We start from the raw sequence: 27,910 nt of genomic DNA, 5'->3' as shown, positions 1-27,910 counted from the left end.
TTTGTCAAATTCCTACATGTTGTGCCGAAAGGGTGTACTATTCAAAAAAAATGTACAATTGACAATGGTCTGTGTTTATACGAAGTAGTTGTGCGACGGTTATTATTGCGACATTTGCCCTCTTTGCCTAAGTTTTCGAGTGCCAGACAGTCGCCCTTAGGCAGCTAGCATGTTAGCTAGCAGATATGGACGTTGTTCGCAGGCTAGTTGTAGATGGCAAATCCGCCAGACAAGTTAGCTGCTCGGTTCATCTGCCCGGACTGTGCTGGAGTCGATAGCAGGGCTAACTTTAACTTTTACTGGCAGCGAATGTTAGCCGTCGAATCCCGTCTACCGACCCCGACATAACGTAGCAGCGCCCCTTCTTCGCCTCATTTCTCGATGTGTTCCATGCCCGAGAGATCAGTTCAAGTTATTGAGCTGACGTGAGGAAAAGAAAAAGGGGGGGCGAATAAAAAACAAAGTGGTATCCGCGAAAAGAAGAGGAACCAGGAGAAGTATAAACAAGACTTGGAGGAGCTCCAACTACGAGACCAAAGTCGATGTACACTGTCATGGCTGTGGGCCGAATCACGATGAAATCACTCGCTAAATTTGGGGTTTGCCTGGCGATTCTCCTGACTTCTGTGGCTGGTAAGTGGCTTATCAGTGAATTGATTTTCTTTTGGGAAGAGGGAAATGTGCTTCTCATAAATACTTGATGCTCTCCTTTTGGTTTCTGCTGTCTGTATTTCGTCCACATAGCCGCTTGGTGCAGAGGTTGTGGCTTGAGTAATGTGATCTACCCTTACCTAAATTCTATGTACTGAGACAGTTCTAGTGTTGTTATATTTGTAATTTTAATGCAGATATCTGCCTTAGAGACAGCCATTTTCCTAGATCATCGCCCCCCCCCCCCCACCCGTGTGTTCGTGTGTCTGGCAGACCTGCCTGCCCCTTATCTCCCTTTCCCATCTTGTTTGTCTGCCTGGCTCATTTTGTTTTTTGAGTGATCTGTGTAGCTCATCTCATTGTAGTCAAGCAAACCTTCACAGATATCTCCTCTTGAACAGAGAGCAGCAAAATGCACCCCTGGCTCCTTTTTTTTTTTAATCATTCTGTGTACAAAAGGCCTGGAAAAACACTGCCAAACATACCGCAGTCCCTGTCTGCCAAGTTGTGGCCCCTGTTCAAGACTTTTGGGCTGAAGCCAGGCTTCTGTGAGACCTTGAGCATGATAAGATAGTAGCTGTGCTGCACAGAGATGGAGGAACAGTGCATGTGAGGAGGGGGTGGGGGGGGTGGAATGTGTGGGAAGACAGGAAAGGTATTTTACAAGATGGGTAATTTGGTTGATAGAAGTTCGACATGGTGCTTAGGCTTTGCTGTTTGAAAATAGGTGGTCTTGTTGCCCGGTTTGCTCATCCGGTGTTACAGCTGAGTGTGTGGGTGTGAATGTATGTATAAACAGCTTCTTAACAATGTATTATCATTTCTGGGAGTGTGTGTGTGTTATTGTTGAGGCTCCTCCATCCATTCATAGACGGGGTATTATCAGAAGCCCAGAATAATAACTGCTATTGCAGAGGAAATATGTGAGTGTAGAGCGTAATTTGAATACACAGTGGGACTATGTTCATTACTTAAAGCCGCTAGTGCAGAGAGACTATGCCCCTATTTGCATTTGCATTTGCATTTGCATTTAGGAGACAAGTGGTATCCTGAGTATTTTTTAATTCCCACTTGAATAAAATGACAAGCAGGGACTGTAATTGTTAACGTAGCAATGCCCCGACAGCATTTCTGACATCCTCTTGTTTATGAGGTCTGGACATAAACAAACAGCAAAGTGAACATGTCATGAACTTCATTTTGAAAACACTGGCGCAAGTAGATAAATAAGGAAGGAGGAGAAGGAGGAGATGGAGGGTGATTCAGCGGAGAGAGCGGGACGTGAAGCATTCACTGAAGGGATGAGTTGTCAGGTTGTGACGTGGGACCGGTGGGGGTGAGGGGGGTGGAAAAAGCTGAGCGCAATTTCCATCACCAAATCGCAATATTCAGCAAAATGTAAATCATTTCGGCAGCCACGCTGAAATCACGCTCATCATTGCAAAATATTGTCGCCTTGATAAGCTCACCTTTTATGAGATATGACATGCAAATTACTACCCCCCCCCCCCCCCCCAGGGCAGTTGAACGACGACAGTGACTAGCAGAGGATTGACATATTCCCTCAATAATCGGTACAAAGAAGATTAATGGCTACTTATGTGCACACATGCCACATAAACAGCCAATAAATTTCTAATCGTTGCACTGTGCAAAATTAATTAAGGCAGCAGTCAGACTTTGTTGGCATAATGACTGTAAAGAGACAGGAGAAAAACTGCTCGCTCGCTCTATGCGCTGCTGTTTGGTTCATGAGAGCAAAGCAGAGATATCCCAGTGCCCCTTTTCTCAGGATGATATTTGTAATGACGATTATTAGAGGAAGCAGAGGGCCTAATAGTCTGCCGGAGCGTGTTAGTCATCTCTCTGCCCCAACGCCTTTCCCTTTGCTCCCTCTGTCTCGTCTCCAGCGACGTTATTGCCCCTCCATCACCCCCCAACTCGCCCATTACCTCCGTTCATCACTCACTTCCTCCGACCTGCCACGCTGTTTAACCTGTTTGCAGCTGAGCTCGGGGTCGTCCTTTCCTCTCCCCGTCCCCTGTGACTAATCAGTATTTGGGTGTGTGCCTGCTGCTCCAAAATCTGGAGTAGGAACCATTCCAAATGTGGCACGGGCCTGCAGACACTACCTGCGGCGTGACCACAGGTGTTCTTAAGCAGTGACATTAGACCGGGACAGCCCAAATTCTTATCAAGTACTGCTCAGCTTGTAGCGCATGCATGTTCATAATGTATGCCACAACCCACATTCAGGCATTGTTTTTATTGTTGTCCCAGGTAGACTGGAGGTTTGAGGGTCCAAAGAGGATTAGAGCAGAAGTATTATACCATAGCATAGAAAAAAGACTGCTCATTTTCTCCGCTTGTCCAAACTCGGTGCTGTGTGTCTCACGGGCCCCATACTGTGGCGTTGACAGGCCCACTGTTCCCCAACCGGGGCCGCTTCTCTCCAGCCTCTCCGGGCCCACGGGGGACTGTTGAAGCTGTCGGCTCCGCGGTCACGTCAGCGGCTCAACAGAAAGTGAAGTTATTGGCTCGAGATCACACACTGGTGCTGAATGGCCGTGGGTCCGTTCGCCGTGCGGGGCTAGCCTCGGATCAGAGCCTACAGAATTTGGTGAGCCGGGTACAGATTGCCGTCAGCCCCAGCATATAATCAGTGGTTTTAGTGGCAAGGTTGGTAGGAGAGGACTAAGATGGGGATGAATCAGCATGGCTTAAATGCCAAGTACAATACATGCTCAGGAATTTGCCTTGATGACATTGCGGCAGAGACATTTTGAAAACAAGGAATGGAAGGGCTTCAACAGCACAGAGAGAGAGAGCGAGAAATCTCCTTGATGTATTATGGGCTGCAGCTAAAGATTATTTTCATTATCGACTCAAAGCAGAACTTTCCAGGTGTTGGGAGCGCGACTCCATATGTAAAAAAAAAAAACTCCAGATGGAGCTGTGTGAAGTCTGATAAATGTCCTCTATCAGACTTCATGTCACTTGAGTCAGCGTGGGTTGGTTGTGAAGGCACCCAAGTTTGAAAATGAATAAAATCTGGGGGCGTGGAGTTAGAAAGAAGTGAGCTCACCAGACCTCTGTAGCCCGCTCCTCATCTCTGCTTGAGGCTGGATGCTCCAGGCTACATTAGCACAACACAACGAGCTGTTGCTGGTTGAGTTGTGGGTAATGTAGGCACCAGGCTTTGACAAGGAACAGCAATGTTAATAATAAAAATGACTGTCTATCCTGAGTCTGACGATGCTACAGGAGTGCAAAGCTGAAGTGTAGAAAATAGTGAAAAATGCCCATCAAAATTTCCTAAAGTCCAAGGCGGTGGCTTCAAATATCTTGTTTTGTCCAATCAACCGTCCAAAATCCATATATTCAGTTTGTAAAGATGTAAAACGGAGAAAAGCAGCAAATTCTTACATAACGAGAGCCTGGAACCAGAGAATATAAAACGTAAATGAACATCTATAAATGATCAAAATCGTTGCCAATTGACTCGTTGTTTCAGCTCTGAAATTATGCCATCAGCTTATATCACATCCACATTTCTATGACAAATGTAAATGTATGATGTCTTTATAAAAGGCTTTTATGTTATAACGAAAACCAGAGACTGTAAGAAAGCAGCACAATAATTAGAACAAATCAAGGTTGTGAAAGTGACTTTTGTCAAAGTGTGTGTGACGTTAATGTGCGTTTCAATTAATGCAACCGGTTTTGCCCAAAGCCCAGGGAGCCCCCCACCCCCACTACCAAGCCGCATCACCGTTTGGCTCTCAAGCTAGTCTGCTGAATGTGCATTATGGTCTTTTTCGAGATGTGGATGCAGCATCCCTCTGGAGGGAAACACAAGGGTGGTAAACAGGTAAAAGGCAGCTTGTAAAATGTTAGAATCAGTTGTACAACTGCGAGGCAACCCGTGTGTAGAAGCAAAAATAGAGGTAATATAGTGGTGAGCCAACAATATGACATCAGTATTTCTACAAATGCAGTAATGCAATTTTGACAGGAAAATAAGGAAGCAGTCGCAGAGGCCGAAGGATATGAAAGCACTGCGCCCACTTTGATTCCATAATATTTTGCACTCAGTCTGCATCATTATTTCGTGAGAAGAGATGACACTGACTACAGCTAGAAGCAGACCAATGAATGCTGGAATGGAAGGGGTATGGGGGGGGGGGTCCATTTGGTCTGTAAACCAGTGAGCCTTGTACTCTATTAGATGAAAAAAAATCAATGTCCGTCTCTTTTAGTACCTTGGTTTGAGTTCTGAGCTGAGGTAAAAGCAAAGTGAGATACAATAGAACAGTGTTCAGCCGGCCTTCTGGTTTGGCAAAAAGGGGAAATTAGTGGATGTTTTAGAAAACAAAAGGTGCAGCCTTGAGATGGTAACTCAGAGTGACAGCCTATGATTAACACGAAGCGCTCTCCTTGACCAGCAGAGACAATAAGTCTAGAGCGCGCAAAAAAATGTTGCTCAGAGTATGTTTTTTTTTTTGGTTGTATTTTCATGGATAGAAGCTCGAAAAATGAAGGGTACTTGTTAGCAAGGCTGCAAGGCTTTAAGGTGATATTGGTTTTTATTTTCTCTGGTAGCTGGGACGCCACATCTGTGGATATTGCCTTTGTAGTTGTCCACTGTATGCCATGCATATCTTACTACTCTTTCTATCCAGCTTGTAATAGTTGCAGCAACAGAACAAGGGGCAGTTACTACATCCCAGAATTACAAGCAATCGTTGGTGAAAGGCACAGGTTTCAGACCAATTGTGCACTGAACAGCATCCCTCTGAGAAACATCCCAGGAAGAAAAATCAGCCGAGGAGTCCAGAAGATGGCTTTTGGGAGTTATAAGCAGAGTCCGATTGATCCTGGATTTTTGAGGCAGATACCGACAAAGATATTTGGGAGCCACCAGGTAGCTAACAGGTGAAAGCCCCATCATACCAGACAACCACAGGTGGTGACAGTGGAGTAGGTGGACGTGTGGGGAAAATCAGCCTGTCAAAGATTTGTTGTTATAAACAAAGACTAAATTCAGATGCTGTGCTTTTGCCAAACTTTTGCTTGTTCATAAATAATCTGAGATTATGCCGCCCCCCCCCCCCCCCTGTTTTCATCACATATTCTGGAAAGTTATAGGTATACAGGGAGGCAGGAAAGGAGGGGTGGTGGATTTTGGTATAAATGCATCATGGTCAATAATGGAGGCCTCTAAGCTTTGAGGCTAGTATAAGCCCCAGGATTAGCATAACTGTACCAGACCCAGACAGACACAGACTGAGTGGTGGTGTTTTTTGAGGGGGGGTGGCCAGTCCCGAGGCAGCAGATGGGACCGATTAAAGCCCCCGCCCCCCCCACATCTTTAAACTCAACCAGGGGACTTGGAAAATTGGGGGTGTCAGCAAATACCCCTGAAGCCCGTCCATCCTACCTCAGCAGCAAGCATGCACCCAAACAGCAGCAGCAGGTACGATTAGGACCGATGCATGCTTGTGATGGCTGTCGGCGTGCAGCAGCTTGAGCTTTTTTGCAATAACGAAAACACTGCGCACGTGGGCATGCATAGCGCAGCGGCAAAAGTGAACACTGCAAATGCCAGTTCTCCCCGTGAAAACCCAAAGCAAGAGCACAACTTTATATGTGTACTTTTTATGTATACTTCAGTGGCTGCCGACAGTGCACGCATGTCTGCAGAGGAGACGGTGCGTGCACGGAGCACGTTTCAGCCTTTTAGTCAAGAAGGCCTCCTTTTGCTTTTTTTTTTTTTTTCTCCCCTGCCCCTCCCACCCCCTGTTTCTGTCTCCAGTCTTGGATGTGAACTCGGAACCAGTTGCGGGGAGAAAACAGCCAACACATCAGTGCTCTCGGTGACTTTTAATCAAGTCTCAGACTGCTGTGTCTTGCATCGCTCCGATGGGCCTTGGCAGTAGGAAGGAGAGAGCCAGATTAGATCGCTGTTGTTTTTTAGCAGCGAGGCTGAGGGGAAGGGGGTAGTCTGGGGTGGGTGGGAGGGTGCACCGAAGGCCAATTGGGGGAGGAGGGTTAGTGGGGGGGGATTAGCAAATAACTGGGCCATGGGTAAACACTCAGCAGTGCCCGCCATCATCCAATGAACAAGCTTGGAGCAGAAAACTACTCTGAAGCCTTTTGATATGACTCCCCTCTCTCTCTCCCTCTCTCTCTGTCTCTCTCTCTCTATCTGCCTCGCTCCACTGGCCTTGCCTGCAATACTCTGACCCACAATCCAATACTGCAGTGGAAGCCAAGATCACACAACAAGCTCCACAGAGCAGAACCAGCGGCAGGGCCTGCCATGGCCCAATCAGAGATGCAACACAGAGGTTGGCGTCCAACCAGAAACGCTCGTAAGAAAGGCCGAATTCAGTCAAAGAGCCAACCACAGCCAGGCCGAGCGGCAGACAAACCAATGAAATCTGACCGCAGGAAGTGCTCCCATGGCTCAGACTGCAAATGAGCAAAGCCCAGTTGTGACTGCTTGGGTTTGCGCTCCATCACATGCTGCACTGTCTTACTTCTCTGTTCACTTTTTTTTTTTTGTATATTGAGCCGCTAAATCCAATAAATATATTTCAGAGGAGCCGTGCCCGCACAATTAAACAATTATCTACTATTTTCACATACATTATCATCAGGGTACGTGATGCCTACTTCATTCTTAGTGGTGTTTTTATGGAGGCATTGCTTTCTTGTTTTGTATTAATAACAAAAAAAATGACGCCACCAAACTGCAAATATCAATCACACACTTGAATGAAAACCCAAAATCAATTTCTCGATTTAACTTGGAATATAAGCCCATAGCTGTATCCGCAGACAGAGCTTCATTATGGGGTTTCATTTCATAGCCTTGAATTGTAGTAAAAATATGAATAATTAATATCAGCATACAGTATCTACCCAGCTTTGGGAGAAAGACAGGAGATACTCTCTACACTTTATGGATTTCTGTTCTCCCAATCTTGGTGTACAAGGTCAGTCTGTTTTTCTGTCTTTGGGTGTTGTCACCGGCTCTGCACTTCCGCCCATTGTTCCTTTATGTTTCTCCTCTTTTTACTAGAGTTCCTCCACTACAGTTCACGTCCTCACCTCCACCCGCCACTCCCCTTGAATTCTGGGTTAGGGTTAATTAGAAAGGAAGCGTGCTTGAGGCAGATTCATTGTTGAGACATTATGTTTAGCCTTGTACCTTCTTTAGAAGTGGCTACTATCCAGTCAACTGAATGAAAGCATTGTGTCTCTTAACCACACCACAATGGCTAAATATAAAATCCCAAAATTCAGAGTTAAAGCCTTTGGCCTTGTGGACGGTCTTCACATATTGTCTTGTATCAAACGGGTACATATACAGTTTGCAATGATAACGGGGGCCAGACTTCACTCGAAATTCTTGGTAATTTTCTAAACAATGGGTCGTTGATTTCAGACAGTGGTGAACAGACGCAGGCTACCGGTGATTGTCAATTTTGTCGGCTGAAATGACAACTGTTGCTAGCAGATTCTATCAGCTGTAGCTAGCCAGCAGTTTTAGCTAACAGTAGCTTTATGAGTCAGTTGAAAATGCTGTCTCTGGCTGACTTTTTAATGTTTCCAACAGACTTATTTTAAAACAAGAACCTTGTGAAAGGGGTCTTACATACGCGCTGGATGGCTACATACACAATATCGTGCTCAGAGGCCAAGGCTAAAGCTCATAGCTCACAGTACGGAGCTGCTAATGTTATGCTAACATGTCTAGCTTACGTTAGAGCAGACAAACATATGGTTTAATCCATTCCTCACGCTGTTTCTGTTGAATTTTTGTTTTTTGGAAATGCTAAAAGGCTAGGCCTAGGCTTGCCTAGTTGTGATTGCTAAGCTACGATTGGACAATCACTGTTTCGGGGAGAGGTTTAACGAATGGTCAATTGATGCACATGATGCACTGTTCTGCCAACAAATCTTGGGCCATCCCAGTTCATTTCAATATGATTTTAAAAGAATATGAAGCAACTGCATGACGTGCAATCAGTTGACCCTTCATACAGTGAACTTGAACCCCTATTTTAATGCTGAAGTGGCTTGATCAAACAGATTTTATTGTCTGCACTTGTCTGTTAACATGTCCTCCAGTGACGAGGACAGCTTGAGATATTTTGTTTTCAATAATAGAAAAGAGAAAAATAAAGAGAACACATAAAAGCCCTTGTTATTCTGCTTCAGATAGGCCATCGTTCCCTTCAAATGTTAAATCAAATGCTAACTTTATATTTAGATTTTCACATAGATAGATTTTAGTAATACAATTTTTTTTAAATGGATCTGAACTGATTTTCAGTAAAAATACTGACGATAAATTGAGTTTTTGGGTGGAGTTTTTTTCTTTAATGGTATCATCAGTTGACTCCAATAGATCAGAGCTCATCTTCCCACTGCAGGAATATAAAAGTGGTAAAATATGAATGAATGTCTGCCCATTATGTCTCCCCTGTAATGTTCTGGTTTCATGGTAGAGCTGGTGTTCATTTTGGGGAAAAATCATGGTCCTTTGAGATCAGTTATTTTCCACATCTTCCAAGCTGGAGTTGGCTTTGGGCTGAAATGAAAAAGAAAAAAAAAAACAGCAACTGCTTTTCTGTGCCTGTGTTCATCTCCTCAGTATTTATTTGGTGTTTTCCATGCTTGGTGTAGGGTTAGTCGTGCTTTTTTGGTTTTTGTTGTAGCCTTTTGATACAATGAGAATATTACAGTATGACATAATATGCATGATAATTACGTCGTGCTTGTACCATTTGGTGGTCATTTTAACCCAGAGCATGTTAATGTGCTGTAAGTACATACCAGTGGAGAATGGTCTGCCCTGTCAGGAATCTAAATGCTAACCCTGGCAATGCCTCCGTCAGCTGATTGAAATTCAGTTTCCTCATCAAAGTGAAAATTACTCCACATACTTAACCCTTAGTTTGAACTCCTTTCCCACCATGCGTGTACACGCAGAGTATCAGTCCCACAAAACAGTAGGCAGTAAAGGCCCACAGGTTGAGGGCAGGCGATGCCCACAGTAGGCCAGGGTTGATCGCTTTATCTGCGGATGGGAGCAGAGGAGGAAAGTTGGCGCCGTGCCCGGCAGAGCTACCACTCCATCGCGTCACCCTCTGCTGCCCACACAGGCTAGCTTGACCTTGGGCAGGGCACAATCACCCTCCACCCCTCTGGAACATACCCCCCTTGCCTGGCCGGATGGAGGAAAGGGAGGAGTTGGGAGAAAGGGAAACGAACTGGCACATCATGTTTCCCTTATCTGAAATTACCCACAACGCAGGCTATGTACACAAACACACACACTGACTTTGGCTCAAACTATTCCTCCCTGACATTGTTAACATGCTAGCAGAAATTCACCGCTAATTAACAAGCATCCTTCCCTCATTTTCTGACATTTTTGTTTTTAATTAGGGTTGTTTTTGAGCCCCCATGTCCACTTTTTCCTCCGCGCCTCTGCATGTGTTTGTGTTATCTCCTCCATGCTCGAGTGTCAATGGGCGTTTCTATTGATCTTTGGCTTGTGAGAGGCAGCAGTCTTTTCAGACAGACAGCTCTTTTTCAGCTGTGGATTTGTCCTGTATAGACGGATGCAGTACCCGCGTCAATCTGTCTTAGTAGCTGGTTTAGCAGACGAGACGTGTCTGTATGTGTATGTATTTTTAAAAATATATATGTAAATATGTGTGTTTGTGTTGATGTGAGTGACTTTCAATTTTCATCTACATCAGGATCAGATTTTCATCTAAAATGTGCATAATAAACGTAGTGTGTCGGTGGGATGAGACAACAATCGATGGAGATGTGATGAAATGGCATAAATTAATGAAGCAGTTGAGCTGTCTCCCTCTCTCCTCACCACACATGCTCATTAACACAAACCCACAAACTGCCTCCATCTTAGAATTTTATGTGCCTGTCATCAAACTATTTCATTCACTTTGCTGCTAGAAATTTGATTTGACTCATCTCCAACTCCTCCTGTCTCTTCACAGCGGCGCAGGGCGAGGAGAGAGAGTGTGCCTTCACGGACCAGCAGCAGCAGTGGGAGGTGGAGCGAGTGGCGGGGGGCGAAGGCCGGGTCTCCCCAGAGAACACCACCATCCGATGTGCCAAGGGCAGCCACTGCTTTGGCCTATGGGAGAAAAGTCATCCAGGCGAAGTGCGACTGGTCAAACAAGGTACTTGAGACGCTGTCTACAGGTGTACTTATACACATCACACAAATGCTGGGAAATATCTTCTTAATAGACACTTACATACTCAGCCCACTTTTAAAGCGGGACTGTGTGACATTTGAAGAGTAGCCACTGTTGCTAGAAGTGACAATTACAGATAATGGCAGATGCTGCCATTATCCAGAGCAAAATGTAACGGTAGCAAAAGAAAAGAGTCATAAAGTCCTCAAAGTAGCTTAGTCTTGAGTAATATCTATCTAAGGTTTACTAACGTTAGCTAACACTTAGCAACCATAAGCCATTGGTAGTCTGAAAAAGCTAGAAAAACTAGCCATTAAGCCTTTTTTCTTTAATCATTACATTCAAGTGCCATTATATTTAATGGTGACTGCTATAGGTAGCTGCTGAGCTAACATTAGCCAATATCAGCTAGCTAACAAGCTGCTGTTGTGGTGAGTGTCTGGAAATCCTGAAATCCTGCATGCAACATCCTCTTCTGTCAGGTTGCTGGACGCACCTGGGCGACCACCAGGGTTGCCGTGACGACCGCTGCGTGGTGACCAACCTCCCTCCGCAGATGCAGAATGGGACATACCACTTCTGCTGCTGCGGCAGCGACATGTGCAACGTCAACTTCACAGAGGACTTCCCACCGCCCAGCCCCACCACCGCACAGCCCATCTGTAAGGACACAGCTCATCAATCACTGCTACGCTCTGTACATATAGCCATACAATAATATGATACCCAATACTTGCTTGTTTTGTAGTGAGTTTAACTGAATTCCTTGCCAAAGGATTCCTTTCTCGTCGTGATGCATCTTCCTGTTATGTGACCGGTGGTCAGCTAACCGACAAAAGCAAGTCAGCCAGATGGATTCAAAGCCAGATCTCAGCCTACGCAAATACTTTCATGGTTTTATTATTGAATTTTGTGCCGTTTCTTTTTTTTTTCTTTTTGAAAATAGAGTTAGTGAAGGAAATCAGGTCAGGTCAGTTCAACTGCCAGGATAAACTCCAAGAGGAGTCGTATTGTATTGAGAAGGTAGCTGTGATTTCTCTGCCTGAATTAATTTTGAATGGTGTGACATTATCATTTCTTATTAGTGGACATTTAATTGACTCAGGGGTCCCAGTTTTAGTTTTTATGGAGTCATTTCTTGCACCACAGAGACTTTTCTGCCACGGTTACAATCATCTCTCAAACAATTGGGTGTATTAGGCGGGGGAAATGAAAATGACTACCAAAGAAAAGAATGGGAGAGAGAAAGAAGAAGAAAAAAAACGCCGGCCCACACAGAAACACAAAGCTATTAACAGAAAAGAATGAAAGGATGTTTGATATCATCAGAGCTGTCGAACCTACACCTACTTGCAGCTACTTTCTCTCTCTCTCCTCCTCCTCCTCCTCCTCCTCCTCCTCCTCCTCCTCCTCTGCTTCTTCATTCAGCCACACGGCTTAGACCTGAGCTTCCTGATTGCCATCCATTATGAACCTGAGATGAATTGGTTTGACCGACCGATAAGCTTTGTGGCATTTTCAGTGTCTTCACTCGAGCCGGTATAGATTATATCCACTAAAGGGCTGTGAAAGTGGTTGATATTGTATTCTGTTTGTCTCAATGCCCCCCTGTTTTTTTTTTTCGTCGTTACTGTGTTCTTAGTAAGGTGTCAAACAAAGCAAACAGACGTATTATTAAATGTTCGTTCCTCTCAAGGTTTAGCTGTGAATGGAAGCAATGTGTGTGGTAGGAGGGGAAGGGTGCGGGGTGGTGGCGGCGGCGGCGGCTCATCATCTCTCCTGCCCACACATAAACACTCGCACTCTACCATCCATGTCGTCTCTCCACATTCCACGGATTACAAGGCGTCTGCTCTATCTGTCTGTCTGCGGGCGTGCCGGTGACTGTTCCACCGAGTAGGCAGATGACGAGACAAAGAGTGGAGAGAGCCGGGGGGGGGGGGGGGGTATATAACCATTCGGTGCTCGAAAGACATTGATTAATCAGTGATGTTAAAGTTTGGGTTGTGTCATGACTTTAAATCCTGTTTCGGCTTTTTACTCGATTAATTCCTGACACGTCGGGGCAGATTTATGCTCGTATTATTAGAAGGAGGAAATGGCTTTCAGTCAGTTGGCTGTCTGAGTGATCTTAAGCCAAGAACCATGGCGTGATGACATCTGGGCTAGGTGGTGGAAGACGTGCTCAGATCTTTTACTTAAGTTCAATTGTATTAATATGGCGGCAGATCACACAGAAGTTATGTCATGACACTTTACATACAGAGCAGGTCTAGGCCGTACTCTTTATAATAAGTATTAGTATATAAGTAAAAGTAGCAGCACCACAAAGTAGTGGTGTCAGTATTTACATCAGAATATACTTAAAATACCAAAAGTAAAAGTACTCATTATGCAGATATATAATCTGATTGTAATTATTGATGTATTAATGTGTAAGCATCACTTTTATGTTGCAGCTGGTAAAAGTTGTGCTGCTTATATACTGCTGGGTAGCATAATCTATAATAACAATAATACAACATAATTGATTCATTGATTGTGTTTTGCAGTAATCAGAATCTGCAAAGTAGCTATACTGCAGCTGTCAGACGAAAGTACAACATTTGCCTCTGAACTGTAGTAGATTAGAAGTGTATATAGTAGCACAAAATGGAAACACTCAATTTTGGTGTTTATTTAAGCGCAGTACTTGTATGTACTTGTATACATTCCACCACTGGGGCCAGGTGACATTTTGAATATCTAAGATATGGTCTTGATGTAAAAGTAGGCTATGTCATCAATATTATGCCGATTCTAAACAGCTTTTTGGTGTGTTTGGGTGTGTCGGTACGTGCGTCTGTGTTTATCAGATCGCTTCCTGTGCAAACCCTCTCGTTGATTAGGAACTCGTTGACCTTGGCTTTTGAGGGGAGCCATGTCAACCTCCATATGTCTGCGTGTGTGTGTGTGTGTACCATGGCGTGTGTGCATGCATGCTCATGCCCCTTAAGCTCTCGAAGACATCAATTATTGATAAAGCTGGTGTCTCACGGCAGCACCAGTGTGTCGATGTAACGGATGCAGGAGAGAGTGTTTCTGTGTGTATCCGTGCAGCTGCTCTGGACTTCTATGCTGTGTTTCTGTTCTGCAGAGCAGGGCAAGTGATGGTATATTTAAGGGGTGTGTGTGTGTGTGTGTTTGTCTCCAGAGCAGCACTTCTAGCCGATGCGGTTTCATTAATCACAAATACCGGACAGCTGAAACTGCAGCCACCCCAGCTAACTGCTTCTACCTGCCACTGTAACCAAATTCATCTGACCAGCTCTCTGTTTTTACATATTTTCTTTCTCCCGCGTTCTCCATTCACTTCCCACACATCCTCTGTCTCTCTCTCTCCCTGCACTGCTTTCCAGTCTGTTGACCATGTTTCATGGTTGTTTGGCTTAATTGATTTGGTTTTTTTCTCCCTTTTCCTTCATGCGCTTCACGGCATGCCTGATCATCCGCAAACACGCATAACGTGCATACCCAAGACATTTAAATGTGTGTGTGTGTGTATGTTAGCCTGTGTTGTGTACAATTATTAACCTGCCATTTGGGAAGGAAAACATTATGTGTGCCCACTTGCCAGTCTATTCAAAATATTGCAGTCATAGACAAAGTGATTCATAGACCCCCTTTCTTTTCTTTTTTTTACCCGAACAGCTGTGTTAGAAACACATTTCAGTGTTATGCAACACTGGCCTCTGAACTCCAAAAATGTGTATTTGCACGACACAAAATAGAAGAATAAAATGTGAAAAGTCAGATTAAAACACAAGGAAAGAATCGTACATTAACAACATATGCGTAGACAGAGCTAAAGAGCCAAGAGGCTTATAGTGTGGCTCACTGTGAGAATTGAAGGAGCCCTGTGGATTTTACTTGGAAACAAGCAAAAGTTGTGTTTAGATTCAGTGTTACTCCCCCAAACACATCGTGTGTGTGTGTCCTTGAGGTCGAACAAATGTGTTGCATTGCAAATGTAGTGCATTTCCTCACTAACTAAAGACATTTGCAAAGCTGATTTAAAAAAAAAAAAAAAAAAAAAAAAAAAAAAAAGTAGTATCTACATTTACATCCAAGTTTATTATTGGCAGTGTTCCTCTTCCTTGCCCTTGCTAATGCATTGCTATGCTTCTTATTGCGTTTGTTGTTGCAAACAAAACGGGGACCCACTCACAAAACTACTGGTCACAAAACTCCACAGGGACATTTAACCTTTTACATTTCAGGAGCAAACTACAAAAGTACGGACAGCAATGCAGGCTAAAGCTGATGACTGTTCCTAGTTTGGCAGTTCTGGTATGGTGCTAAATATGCTCATCACAGACAGAAGGCAGGAAAGTGTGTGATGTAGAAACTGAACAACCTGCTTGTTTGTTGATTCGGGGGAAAACACTGAGAATGGCAGAACTTCAAGAAAGGGATCTGCATGTTCCCTGTAACTTATACAAAGTAAATTCTAACAAATCTCTCTTGTAGCTTTGTTTTGTGTGTACTCACCCATGCTATATTTGCAGTAAAGGGTCAACCATGTAATATAAACGCACTGTTTGCCAGTCATCCGTATGTTGTTTTGCTATTTCAGATGAAATCGTATTAACATGGGTTCCCAAGTGTCTCTCTTCATAAGCTCATTATATATATGAATATTTGTACAAAAATTATAGACAGAGTTGAATCAACTCTGCTGTACTGCAGGTCTACTAACTGTACAGGTGTACCTAATAATACACTGCTAAGTCAGTGTATGGATATCAGACTTCCTGGTCACATATCAAAGGCCAGTACATGGCTTCTAAGGTCACAGTTTGACATGTACTTTTTTGTTTTTGATGTGTCCCCCCCCCCCCCCCGTAGATTCTCGCACACTGCGCTACGAAGAGACAGTAATTATCACCCTGGCAACAGTCTCCGTGCTGGCCGTGCTTGCTGTAGCAGCCTTCTTTGGTTACCGCATGATGCACGGTGAGTTACCATGGCGCCACGCTGCGAGGAAGAGCAGAGAACATTCATTATTCAAGGCCGTTTTTTCAACCGTTTTCGGTAGAATTTCGATTGATTCAGTAAATGGGATCAGAACTGATCTTTTGACTCAATGCATCTGCATGTTTTGCAGTTTCCTGAATTCTGATCTCTGTGTATGTGTGTGCGTGTTTCTGTGTGTTAACAGGAGATGGTAAGCAAGGCCTCCACAACCTGAATATGATGGAGGCGGCGGGCTCTGAGAGCTCTCTGGACCTAGACAATCTCAAACTGCTGGAGGTCAGTGCACACAGAGAGGGCTCAAACTGCAAGATTCTTTTCTCACACACTATAAACTTTTAACTACACTGAAATTCAAATATTTTTCAACATTTATATGATCATCTGTAACTTTCTCTGTGCGCTGAAAGATGTTGGATTGTTTAGGTGATTTTTACAGATATGAAATTCTTCTACCAATAACACTGGGGAACACAATTTTTGTTGAGTTAGGTCTGACGGCTGTTATTAACTAATTTTTGGGTGCGGAATCCAAAACTGATCTCAGTTTTTCTCTATCACGTCAAGTTTTTGAACTATAGGATCCCCGTTTTCTTAAAAAATATGAAAAATACTGTACTTAACAGATATGTGTGTGATAGTACTGACCTATTGGGAGCTGCACACACCTCTCACCGCACTGTCTCAATTGTGACTGCACAAACAAGTTGCCACGTAGCTGTAGATGAGTCCAATCGTAATCAGCTGGCAAGTCTTACTACAGCTAATCAGTGGAATTTTGCTTATCTGGAGGGTAAGCTGTGGAGAAAAAACTTGACGTGCTAGAAAAAAACTGACTGCAATTTTGGAATCAGCATGCCAATTTTAGTTTTAATCAGCATAAAAATCGAACTCAACAGAAATGTTTTTTTCAAATTGTTCCCCAGTGTAATACAAAGCATTATTTCGTCTCTAAAGACAGACAGGCTTGTCATCTGTTCATCGCTTGAATCAATTTGTTTTCTGGCCCAGGAAAGAGTCAAAGTATTTAGTGTAACGGTGTAACGCTCCTCTCACTAATTGTGATTGTAAATTGTTTTACGGCAGTTTGGCTAATGAAGAATTAGTAGCATTACTGCTCCAGTTCCACACTGGCATATAGGTTTAGTTCTTAATGATAATGGTGGTCACGTCAATAAAAAGTAAATTCCCCTCACTATATCTTTTAAACCCCAAAATCCTGTGGATTTTTGGATGTTTTTTTTTAGAGGATGAAAGCTTGTATCATTGGTTCAGACATGTCACGTTCTCACTGGCTTTAACACGTAGTGTGTGTGTGTGTGTGTGTGTGTGTGTGTGTGCGTGTGCGTGTGCGAAGGAGAGAGTCAGAAAGAGAAAATGAGAAACCGAAGGCATAGAGGCAAAAATACACTCAAAAATACATCAAGGTTTGCGGTTACATTTGTCGTTTCAATGTGACCTTTTATCATCCGATCATGGCAGGACGCATTAAGTGACGTGGGGGGGGGGGGGGGGGGGGGGGTGTTCGGGGGCCCACAAAAATAGGATTCTGCTTACACTGACACACGATCCTGGAAAACCTGATATGGAGAGTTGGAGAGCTCATATTGTGATCGGAAGTCAGTGGAGTCCGGGTGATATTCAGCCACAATGACAATGCAAGCAGGATGAAGAGATTAAAAGGCGAGCAGGAGAAATGAACGCAGACGACTGATTCTTTTTTTAAATTCAACCTTTCTAAAAAAAAAAACGCCGCTATCGCTCATGTCATGTCTTTGCGTCGCACAGGTAAACAAACTGGCGAGTGCAAATGAATAGGCTGCTAGCATGGTTAGCCTGCAAGATGAAGTAGAGATGGATTCCTATGCAGTTGTCTACAATAGATGATCCAGGGCCTCATTTCTGTATTGACTTTGGGTTGGATTAAGTGTTTGAAATGATTCATGTAACACTGAAAGCGTTCGCACCCTCATACCGCTCGCCCTGATATTGTTTTGCTGGAGTCATGTGTCCTGAACGGAGGCTGTGTGCGAATAAAACCCAGGTTGGGGGGGGGGGAGAAAAAGGCTCGACAAGCTTTGTTTTTAAAAGGATGGCGCTGGTGTTTCCACAATGCACCAGAGCAGCAATTGTTTCCCAACAAAACCAGAACCAAGCGTCGAGTCGTCTGTCTCAAGCAGGTTTCGAGTCTCTGCAGGTCATACTGGGGGGTGGGGGAGGTGAAACTAGTGCCAGCGGCTGACTGGAAGGCAGGAAAGAAAGCTGATAGAAATCAAAGACTCCATGGTATGCTTTTAAAAATGGTCTGAAAATGCAAATGGAGTGGTACGAAGTCTCCTATGTGTTGTGTTAGCTGTCTCAGAAAATGATGCTTCTGCCGTGCTTCTTGACAAGACACAAAGACAGCCAGCCAATCAGTACTGAATGTAATGATCCAACTACAGAGATGTTTTCCCCACCCCCCTCTTTTTTTTTCTCTTTTTTTCTTTTTTACATTTAGTGCATTTCAGACCACCAGTGATATCTTTTCAGGCAGGAGTTGAATTCAGAACACCGTCCTTGTGCATTATCAAATGCAGGCACATGTTCTTTCACATCAGACTCGGGAGGGGCAGGCAGGGCAAGGGAGCCTTTACTCGCAGACAAAACAGAACCCACTGCTCTCTCTGTATATTTTATAGCCAGAGATAAATGAGTTTTTAGCAGAAGTGGAGGTAGATATACACACAGAAATAAATGCACTCCTGAATTAATTTCTTACTCCCATGCAGATGACTGGAGCAGAATGTTTGGGCCTTAATGGCATGCTGTCCTCTGGCTAATTCAGGAAACTAATTGAATGATTTGGAACTGACTTTGACTTTCAACTGTTTAACCCCGCTGTTCGCCTGTAATTTGGTTTATTTCCCATCTCCCTTCTGCCTGCCTGGCTGTCTTTATTTGCGTTTGTACTTCTCTTGATATGATTTGCCTCTTGTATTTGTCAAGCAAACCTTTCCGTAACTTTGCTTATCAGTATTTCCATGACATTTCAAAGCAGCGCAAACAAAATTATCATTTCTTTCACTCTGTTTTCATGTTTTCTCGTGAGACAAGTGACAGCTTAAGGTTTACAATCATAAGAGGGAAAAAAAGAGTCTATAAATAGTTTTTTTTCTTCCCTCTTTCAGCTGATTGGGCGTGGCAGATACGGTGCCGTCTACTGCGGCTCTCTGGATGAGCGGCCCGTGGCTGTGAAGGTGTTCACCGCAGCCAACCGGCAGAACTTCCTCAATGAATGCTCCATCTACCGGCTACCGCTGCTGGAGCATGACAACATCGCCCGGTTTGTGGCTGCCGACGAGCGGACAGGCCCAGAGGGACGTACGGAGTACCTGCTGGTCATGGACTACTACCCACATGTGAGTAGGAAGATTTGTATGCAGAGTGTGTGTGTGTGTGTGTGTGTGTGTGTGTGTCCTATGTGATTTGTGTAGATCTGAAGTTTTGGAGGAAATTTAGCTGCTTTGGTTTTGGTTGCCACTGTACAGTGAAGTTGTAATCCTTAAGATGTCAGTCCTGGTTGATTTTGGCAGTTCAATACTAAAGTTCCAAGAATTCAAGGGGAGGGGGGGCAAACACTTGTTGAGCTTCTCAATTTTTTGTCAAAAATACAACAAGATGAGCAACTGGTGCAGCGGTTTGCAGTGCAGCCAAACAAACACATGTTGTGTTAAATATGAAGTCAGTCAATAATTGGCCTTTTCCCATCATGCCATGTGCAACCTCGATCAGTACACACTAGGACAGCAGGACACAGTAAAACAAGTTGGTTGGCTGCTCCTTCTAGTTCCATTGTTTCCTGACATGTTTTAAAACGTATCCACTGACTGAAAAAGAAATGACCACGTCTTGTTGTCGACTACTTTATTTTTTAATGTGAAGCAGCAACATTAGCAGTTACTTGATCCCGCTCTGATACAGCTGTAGGAGAGTGAGCAGTACCAATGAGATCAAATTACAAACAGTAATGCTGGATTACATGCTGCATTGTTTCCCCCGTACGTGTGAAGGGAATTACAGCATGTACATGCTGTACATTGAATGGCTGTTGAAAATGGCAGCCGTAAAATAGTATGAAAAATAGGGTCTAGAGTCTAGCTTTAACAGCACAGTAATGTTACCTTGTCCAAATTGAGCCAACTTGAATTAGAATATGGGCACGTGGCAAAGCAGTGACAACGAGAACTAGAAATGTTGATGCAGGCTGACAGATGGAAAAAAAAAAAAATATCACGGCTGCAACTAACAATTATGTTTTTGTCAATTAATCTGACGATTCTTTTTTTAATGAACTGTGTAGTCTAAAAGATGTCCGATGATAGTGAATAATGCCTTCCACAATCTCCCAGAGCCCAAGGTGACATCTTCAAATTGCTTCTGTTTGACCAACAGTCCAAAACCTAAAGATCTTTAATTTAACTTCAAGATCTTTAACTTTGACCCTGGCTGCAGAAAGCTGCTTCTAGGGACTCTGTTAATGTGGCTGTACCTTTTTTAAAACTGCATATGTTTGCTGTCAAGCCTTCAGCCTCATAATTGCAAATCAGCTGACCCACAGCCAGCCTATGAAAGGAGCCTATTATGCATCGTAACCATTACTCTTAATACGCGTTGTCATGGAAACGCGGTGCAAGCCAGGACAAGAGACTGGGACACATAATGCATTCAAGTAAATGATAATATAATTTATTTAAAACGAACAGATCTAATGTAATTTTCTTTAGCAGCGGATGCGCGAATTGCCTTGTGATTGATTTTGAGAGAAAAGATGAAGTGTATGTGTGTGTTTGTGTGTTTGTGTGTTTGTGCGCCAGTGCCTATAATGGATTATCAAGGCTGATGGAGATGATTGCGAAAGGAAATGAATAATATTCAATATAATTTCTAGTAAACATTTCTGTGGAGTTGTTGATACTCCCTCGTAAGTCATCTTTACACCAGATTCTTAAACCAGAATTGTACATTGCTTTCCTCCTGGGTGCTGGTGAAATATTCTGCAAGTCAGTTTTTATTGTGAAACTCTCACAAGGTCAGCCTTCCTTTTAAAGCTCCAAGTTATTAACGTGAAGATAATCTTTTTGCAAAATGTCAGCCTTGACCTTCTCGGGACTTTGCTAACGACAAAGAAGCCATGAGATTGTAGCTTTAGCTTTTAGCTTTGTTCTAGTGCAAGTGAATGTGTTTGACTTTAGGTTGCACACAGTAGCATCGCCGGCAAATATTGTGATGGGTGAGCCTCGCAAAAGTTCACTTATTGAGAGGGCTGCTTCACTGTGGTGAATGATGCTAGCTAGCTAGCTAGCTAGCTCGATCAGTCAGTTTTTAAAATGATGGACGCCGTACATTGGCTGGGAAAAGGTGAGAGAGGGAGGAAGATAGCATAGATGGGCTACTCGGCAAAATGTATCTTCGGCAATACGCTGTTTTTCCTTTTTACAGAAGCTTAACCATCGTCATCTTTCAAATGGGCTCACAAAATTGTATGGTTGAACACACGCGTCACTTGCTGTTTGATGACTTGCGTTTGACGTGACAAACACCAAGTCAGTGATTCTGCTCTTCTGTGCCCCCCCCCCTCCCCCCTCCCTTGTCCCCTTTTCCTCGTGTCCTCCTCAGGGCTCTCTAAGTCGCTACCTGAGCGTCCAAACCAACGATTGGGTCAGCAGCTGCCGGCTCGCTCACTCCGTCACCCGCGGCCTGGCGTACCTGCACACCGAGCTCTTCAAAGGAGGTGAGCTGGAGGGCGCACCAACACACACACACACACACACACACACACACACACACACACACACACAGAGTTAATTACATAACTGCTCACATTTTCCTGAGGCTCGAGTTAAAAGGCTCCTGCTTCCATCTGTTACTGAAACACAAACACATACAAAGACTTGTGGTGGAAAATGGGAAAGCTTTTTGTGTTTTTAGCCTAGTTAGTTCAGATTATTTAGAAAGCTTTAGATAGTGTGTGTGTGTGTGTGTGTGTGTGTGTATTACGCTCTCTATCCTGTCTCACTCCCTGAGCCTTCTTATGACCTGCACACTGAAGCTCCACGTGGGTCTGTTTGGCTTGGAGCGCTTTGCATCCCTGCATTTTGACAAACACACACGTACGCACCGCGTGCACGCCCAGCCGAGGGTATTTATAGACTGGCCTCAAGCTAGCCTCGGAGTGAGGAGTGAAAAAAAAAAAACGGAGAGAGGGACAAAGTCGGGGGAAAGGAAGGCGGGGGCAAGATAAGGATTCAGATGACATGTGACTGTCCCTGTGGCACAATGAAATCAGTCTTAGGAGGCAGGAGTGACAATTGGACCAAGGCATTGGACACATGTCAAACTGTGTAAAGTAAAGATAGGAATAAAAGTTATTCTGTTTGTGCAAGCATGTGACAAAAGTCGGCAGAGAAAGAGAGGGCTGCTGCGTGTCAGGTCTGCGTGTAGCCACTAAACAGCAGAATCTCTTGGGCTTTGGTACAGTCGGCATCCTCCCCCACTCCTCCTGCACATCAATAGCAGGCGGCAGATAACTGTGGTGGCTGCCACAAACTTCCCAGCGGGCCCCCTGCCTCGCCGCGCCCTCTGCTGGACAGTAAAAGACTGCAGGCAGAGGCAGCTCTGTGATATGGTCTTAATCCCATTGTTGTAGATTAGATTAGAGGGTTTAGCTGTCTGTTGACAGTGCAGCTTGCTTTGGTGAACAATAAGTAATGAGGGGAATGGAAAGCTATATGGAGGGATTTTCTGGATGTTATCGTTCATTAGCAAATGCCACAAAAACTGCCTGAGTACATTGTATCTGTGAGGCAGGGAATTTTGGGAGTGCTGTACAGGCTTAAATTTTTAATGAAAGATAAATTAGCCCAAATCTTTTCTCTTGTGTCTTCTCCTGTTCCTCATTTCCCCCCCCCTCCCATTCCTTCTCTTTCCTCCGTCAAGACGTGTACAAGCCAGCGGTTTCCCACAGGGACCTGAACAGCCGGAATGTTCTCGTCAAGGCTGACGGCACGTGTGTCATCATCGATTTCGGCCTGTCCATGAAGCTGACAGGAAACAGGCCGGCGCGTCACGGGGAGGAGGAAAACGCCGCTATAAGTGAGGTGGGTGTTCTGGAAATCCAGTACAACAGGAGATAATAAAAAGAGTACATCTCAAATCTGCAGTACGATTAACTTAAACACACAGTGTGAGAATGTAACATTCAGCAGGTACGAACATCTTTAGGTATTCGTTTACTAAAAAGAAGTGAAATTGGCTCCGTTCCACATCTCCTGCGGCCATCAAAATACGTCATATATAAAATGGTTTAAAATGACACTTTTATGGCTTCAGTTGTCTCATTCTATCTGCGGGATGTGATGCAGTGACATTCATTTATATTTGCGTAACAGGCAGTCTGTGGTCAGGAAGCGTGCGCGGGGTGGGGGTGGGGGGGCTTTACTGCTCCAGGGTGAAGTTGTAGAAAGATTAAACCGCCAGCTGATTCATATGTCGCGCTCTCTAGTGACACTGCCATTACTGCAGATGGCAGAGTGGAACTAAAAAAACTGATAACTCGCTTTCCACCAGATTAGCTCTGGTTCTTGAGACGGTTCCGGTTTGGGATTCTCGGAAGCTCGGTGCTGTCTAGCGACCCCACCCAGTTTCGAGTGGAACCATTGGAATCAATGGAGGGCGCTGCACGATGCACAACCCTTTTGTTTTGTTATTAGAGATACATATTAATATGTATTTATCTCAAGAAATGACCAAAAAGCATTGGATCTACGTCATGGTAACCAGTAATAGATTTTAAGCACAAATTCAGTCCTTGACGTGGACATTGTTGTGCAGAGAACACAAAGAACCCATGGAAAGCTCTTATCTGATGTCCTCACCGTGCAGAAAGGGATAAAGTAGGAGAATAAAGTTTGCTGTGGAAATGTAAATGTCTAACTTTGGAACCTGCTGCATTAACATATCATTCCTCCCTGTGTCTTTATTTCCTTCCTCTCTGCTTTGCTTCTGCTCCGTCTGCCAGGTGGGGACGATCCGCTACATGGCTCCAGAGGTGCTGGAGGGGGCGGTGAACCTGAGGGACTGTGAGTCGGCGCTGAAGCAGGTGGATATGTACGCCCTGGGCCTGATCTACTGGGAGACCTTCATGAGATGTACCGACCTTTTCCCTGGTGAGACAGGCAGGCAGACAGACAGACTGAGACAGAGGGGGCTGTGTGAAGTCTGTTTTGAGTTGTCTGGCTGAGATGAGCTGCGTCTCTCCAAATGCACTAACGCTTGTCGTATTGCTTTAATTGTTCCTACCATCATTATCACAAACAACACAAAAATGAGCCCCTCCTACGCTACATACAGCAGAAAGCCGTTAAATATATAATATTTGTTCTAAATGGGAGCAAAGGCAGAAAGAGAAAATAAATATTTCTGCTCCATGAAACGTATCTAAGACGCATCCTTTCTCTTCCTCTGCTACCTCCTAGGAGAGTCGGTGCCAGAGTACCAGATGGCCTTTCAGGCGGAGGCAGGGAACCACCCGACGTTTGAGGACATGCAGGTCCTGGTATCCAGGGAGAAGCAACGGCCCAAATTCCCCGAGGCCTGGAAAGAGAACAGTTTGGTACGCAGAGCCAGAATGCTGATTATAATACTGTAACAACTCGAGATAAACACCGTCAGCGCATTGTGAAACATGTCACTGCAACTATTTTCTACATGTTTTTATTCATTTATTTCTTTTAAAGATAGATTTTTTTTGGGGTATTTTGCTTTTATTAAATGGTGACAGTACAGTCAGGAAACATTGGGAGCAAAAGAGGGGTACAATGAAGGTCACTGGCTAGAATCAAAGTGTGGACGTAGGGGTTGTATACCATGTGTCAAAAAAAGAATTTCACGTGGATATCTGAGTATCTAGTAGACTTAAATTAAGTTTTCTATCTATCTTCTGTTATGTGTAACCAAATTCCAACTGGAATCCCTGTCAATAAAGCTGGGAAATAGTCCAGACTAGTGTAGGGCGATGTGAGGATAAATATAGATGAAGTCGCTGTTTTAGTTGAACATAAAGTTAAAAGATAAGTTAAAACAACACTTACATTCCCGTATATGCATTGACGTTTTTTTCAATGGCTGTAATCATTCCTTTTGTCCGTGCTGGCTTCAAAATCCACAAGTCCTGATTTAGTGTAAAAATGACAGCAATGCAAAAAGGAAATTGGCACAGAAATGCATGTAACTTTGGAAGAATCTTGTTAATGATTCCCCAAAGCTTAAAATCCTCTTGAAGTGTGGGCGCTCCCGTGGTTTAGGGGTTAACGGCATCGTGTTTACGACCCTGGTGTGGAGAGGGAGTGTGGGAGGTGGAGGAAGGGCCTTTTGTAGGTGGATCGGGTGCCGCCGGTTTGTATATGTACATTAAAAACGGTTATTGGTTGCTGTTCCTCCTATGTTGTCCAACATTTAAACTGTGTCTCCCCCAGGCGGTTCGCTCTTTGAAAGAGACGATGGAGGACTGTTGGGACCAGGACGCAGAGGCCCGCCTCACAGCGCAGTGTGCCGAGGAGCGACTGGCAGAACTGCTCCTCATATGGGACCGCTCCAAGTCTGTGAGCCCTACGCTCAACCCCATGTCCACCACGCTGCACAATGAGAGGTGAGCCTGAACGCTGAGCTGCTTCTATCGTTGTGGTGCTTGTTTCAGATGGTGTCTCTAACGTTTTCGGCCTTTCAATCTTTTCTGCCAGAAATCGCATGACGCCGAAGTCTGGCCCGTACACAGACCATCCCTCCACCTACATTGAGGAGCACGAGGGCGTGGCCAAGAACGCGCAGGCCGACACCACTAGCTCCGCAAGCGGTCGAGCTGGGGCAGGGACCGGAGAGAGGAACAGGAATTCCATCAACCAGGAGCGCCAGCAGCAAGCCAACGCCCGCCTTCCCAGCCCAGAGGGCAGCAGCACCAGCATGGGCCTGAGAGGAAGCCCCTCAGCCTCCACTACAACCACCACTATTATCTCTGAGTCTGAAGGGCCTACAGGGGTCGCCACAGTCCCAGTCTGCCTCCACCTGACCCAGGAAGACCTGGAAACCACCAAGCTCGACCCGAAAGAGGTGGACAAGAACCTGAAGGAGAGCTCGGACGAGAACCTGATGGAGCACTCGCAGAAGCAGTTCTGCTCTCCGGATCCACTGAGCCCCGGCAGCTCCAGCCTCCTTTACCCCCTCATCAAGATGGCCAGCGAGGCCTCGGGCACGTCAGACCCCGCTGCCCCCATGCCCACCGCCATCTTCCCCCTGCCCAAGCAGCAGAACCTGCCCAAGAGGCCGTCCAGTCTGCCCCTGCGCACCAAGCCCACCAAGAAGGAATCGTCATCGTCTTCGCTGAGGTTCAAGTTTGGACGCTCGGGGAAGTCCAACCTGCGGCAGGTGGAGGGAACAAAGATGAACATTGGTGCAGTGACGGGCACAAACACAGCTGTGGAGGCTCATCGGGGTACAGGCACAAACAACACACCCGTTCTGCGAGACGCGCATGTCAACGGCGGCGTTAATGGCGCTGTCAACGGTCACGCCAGCACTGGGCTCTCATCTATGGCTACGGGTGGAGCGACAGGTTTCGGAGGATCCAGCATAACTCAGAACGGCTCCGGGGCCCTGAGGTCGGACGACGGTCGCCTGAGCCTCGGCGTCATCACAGCCAGCCCAGACGAACACGAGCCACTTCTGAGCCGCGAGCGAGAGCAGCCCGATCCGAGAGACGCGTCCTCCAGCGTCGCCGCTCTCCGCTCGGCCCGGCCCAACACCAACAACAACAACAGCAACACCGGCCACGGCCAGGGGGACGGGGAGAGCGGGGGAGAGAGCGACGGGGGAGAGGAGGAGGGGAGCGGGGAGGGAGGAAGCAGGGAAACCACGGGGCCCCCAGGAGAAAGCTCGGGATCGGGATCTGGCACCGCTGACCTCCAGGGGGAAGCCCCGGTCACCATGAGAGGAGAGGCCCTGCTCCGGCAGCCCAGAACCCGCAGGCCTGAGAGACCCAACTCCCTGGACCTGTCTTTCACAACACAGGACCTGGCCTCACTAGGTGATTTTTTTTTTTTTACTCTACTACCTATTTTGTCAGAACAAAAATTAAAATATAAGGCTGCCAATATTCTATGTTTTTGTTATATTGTCAATTTTTTTTAATATGTCTCTTGAGTCCCCCAACTCTATGAAAGTGTACTACTGACTTGCTGGAGTGCCCTTTTAATAATTAGTAGTGATGCTAAAGTGACCTTTTCACGGACACGTAGTTTTGCATGGAGACCTGCAGGAGACTGGTACTGAATATGTTTGACTGGTGTAAAAAAAACAAGACGCTGATCAGTGTTCCTTGGTGTTTTCCAGGGGAGGTCTTGGTACAGCCGGATGGAGCCTTGGGGACAGGAGAGAAGATCAAGAAGCGCGTCAAAACGCCTTATTCCCTGAAGAAGTGGCGCCCCACCACATGGGTCATCACAGACACCAGGGGGCCGGAGGTCAACAACAACGGGTCCGCCCGCGGCCAAGGTCACAGCCAGAACCGGCCCAAGTCCAGTTCGGCTATTTACCTGAGGGGGGGGAGCTTGGCCAGCGAGCCCAGCGACACGCAAGTGTGAACTCAGACCCTCTGACAAGACTGAACAAAATATATATATATATATATATATATATATATATATATATAACCAGAGAGCATTTGGTTTCTGTCTGTTGAGCTCTCTGCTCTGAATCAGCAAGAGGAAGCTATGGAGTGTCTTGTGAACAAACAGTCGAGTCTGATCATGTACAGTAATTAGGTCTGTCTCGCTCCTGTGTGTCTTTCCGATGACGGCATTGCTTTAAATGGAATCCAGCTATGCAGCATTCTCATCCGCTTCTGTTTCCGCGTTTTTATTAATCTCCCTTTTTGTCGGTTTGTTTCATGTTTCGTTCTCATGAGC

The 27,910-nt window shown here is 45.2% G+C and overlaps 1 protein-coding gene across 1 annotated transcript; it reads left to right on the top strand.

Annotated features, from left to right (window-relative positions):
- LOC139306600 (bone morphogenetic protein receptor type-2-like) lies at nucleotides 1–27,586 on the top strand. Its single transcript, XM_070930499.1, has 13 exons — nucleotides 1–633; nucleotides 10,695–10,880; nucleotides 11,381–11,560; nucleotides 15,786–15,893; nucleotides 16,099–16,190; nucleotides 19,082–19,312; nucleotides 21,570–21,684; nucleotides 22,890–23,050; nucleotides 23,971–24,118; nucleotides 24,428–24,564; nucleotides 25,427–25,599; nucleotides 25,691–27,030; nucleotides 27,336–27,586. Exons 1-13 carry the CDS (start codon nucleotides 543–545, stop codon nucleotides 27,584–27,586), a joined length of 3,213 nt encoding a protein of 1,070 aa, XP_070786600.1. The 5' UTR covers nucleotides 1–542.
- Nucleotides 27,587–27,910: the final 324 nt, after the last annotated feature.

Source organism: Enoplosus armatus, chromosome 24, assembly GCF_043641665.1.
Source record: "Enoplosus armatus isolate fEnoArm2 chromosome 24, fEnoArm2.hap1, whole genome shotgun sequence".
Lineage (NCBI taxonomy): Eukaryota > Metazoa > Chordata > Actinopteri > Centrarchiformes > Enoplosidae > Enoplosus > Enoplosus armatus.
This window is presented reverse-complemented; position numbering and strand designations above follow the sequence as displayed.